Source organism: Octopus bimaculoides, chromosome 8 (genome assembly GCF_001194135.2).
Source record: "Octopus bimaculoides isolate UCB-OBI-ISO-001 chromosome 8, ASM119413v2, whole genome shotgun sequence".
Lineage (NCBI taxonomy): Eukaryota > Metazoa > Mollusca > Cephalopoda > Octopoda > Octopodidae > Octopus > Octopus bimaculoides.
This window is the reverse complement of record NC_068988.1, coordinates 50701977-50703120: the sequence shown is the minus strand read 5'-3', so window position 1 is coordinate 50703120 and position 1144 is coordinate 50701977. Positions and strand designations below refer to the sequence as shown.

Sequence of the window (1144 nt, the reverse complement as noted above, 5' to 3'; positions counted from 1 at the left end):
GATAAAATGTAATACTAATATATACATGCACCTTGGTAGACGGAAACTGAAAGATGCCCGTCGTATATATGTATGTGTGTGTGTGTGTTTGTGTGTCTGTGTTTGTCCCCCAAGCATCGCTTCACAACCGATGGTGGTGTGTTTACGTCCCCGTAACTTAGCGGTTCGGCAAAAAAAGACCGATAGAATAAGTACTAGGCTTCCAAAGAATAAGTCCTGGGGTCGATTTGCTCGACTAAAAGGCGGTGCTCCAGCATGGCCGCAGTCAAATGACTGAAACAAGTAAAAGAGTAAAAGAGTAAAGAGTAAAGAGTATACATTTGTCTCTCAGAAATTCGCTCTCCCCGAACATGTTGGGATATCAATTGGCGGTGAAGAAGATCCTCTCTATTATATAATGGAAATGCATTACGATAATCCCCAAGAGATGGAAGGTAGGTTCATATTTGATTTCTATATTTTATATATTCGTTTGTCTTACATAAGTATACTGTTTGATATACTCTTCTCTTTCACATAGTAGTCAGTTCGATGTACTCTTATATTTGATATTCCTTTCTATTTCACATATTCTCCAATTTAACAGATTCTATCATTTGCCTAATTCTCTACTTCACCTTTCTAATCTTCATTTTATTTCCTTTATTTTTAAATCTTTGTAATGAAGATATTTCTATTTGTTCTCCCGCTTTATTCTAGGTGTACGCGATTCTTCTGGATTCAAAATAATTGCAACTAAAACTAAACGTCAATACGAAGTTGGAACTTTAGCAGTCGGATGTCTTGTGGGATTTCACCCTGAAATAATTCCTCCCTATGCTAAAGAATTCAAATATTACGGACACTGTGACGCGTGTGGATCTATGGTAAGTGTTTCACTCGTTATCTTTACAAAGGATCCTGAAATAAGGTTTCTAACTTTATCGTATGCAACATGAATTCAGTGAAATTGTTAATGGCATAAATTGAAATTGGTTCAGAAAATCGACTTCGGTGTTAATCTCTGATCTTTGACGCCAAACTCTTGTTTTCTCTAAATTATTTTACTAGTGATAATATATAATGATTATAATGTATTGATATCTAATTATATGCGGGATTGACTGAATCAGTAGAGTGCCAAAACAAACACCTCGTATTTAAT

The 1144-nt window shown here is 35.4% G+C and overlaps 1 protein-coding gene across 1 annotated transcript in view; it reads left to right on the top strand.

The window, feature by feature from the left end:
* LOC106881881 (DBH-like monooxygenase protein 1) overlaps positions 1-1144 on the top strand; it is a 28307-nt gene that overhangs the window by 11974 nt on the left and 15189 nt on the right. The window contains exons 6-7 of the mRNA XM_014932404.2: positions 332-434; positions 700-866. Coding sequence (XP_014787890.2) covers positions 332-434; positions 700-866 — 270 coding nt within the window. The remainder of the gene's footprint in view (positions 1-331; positions 435-699; positions 867-1144) is intronic.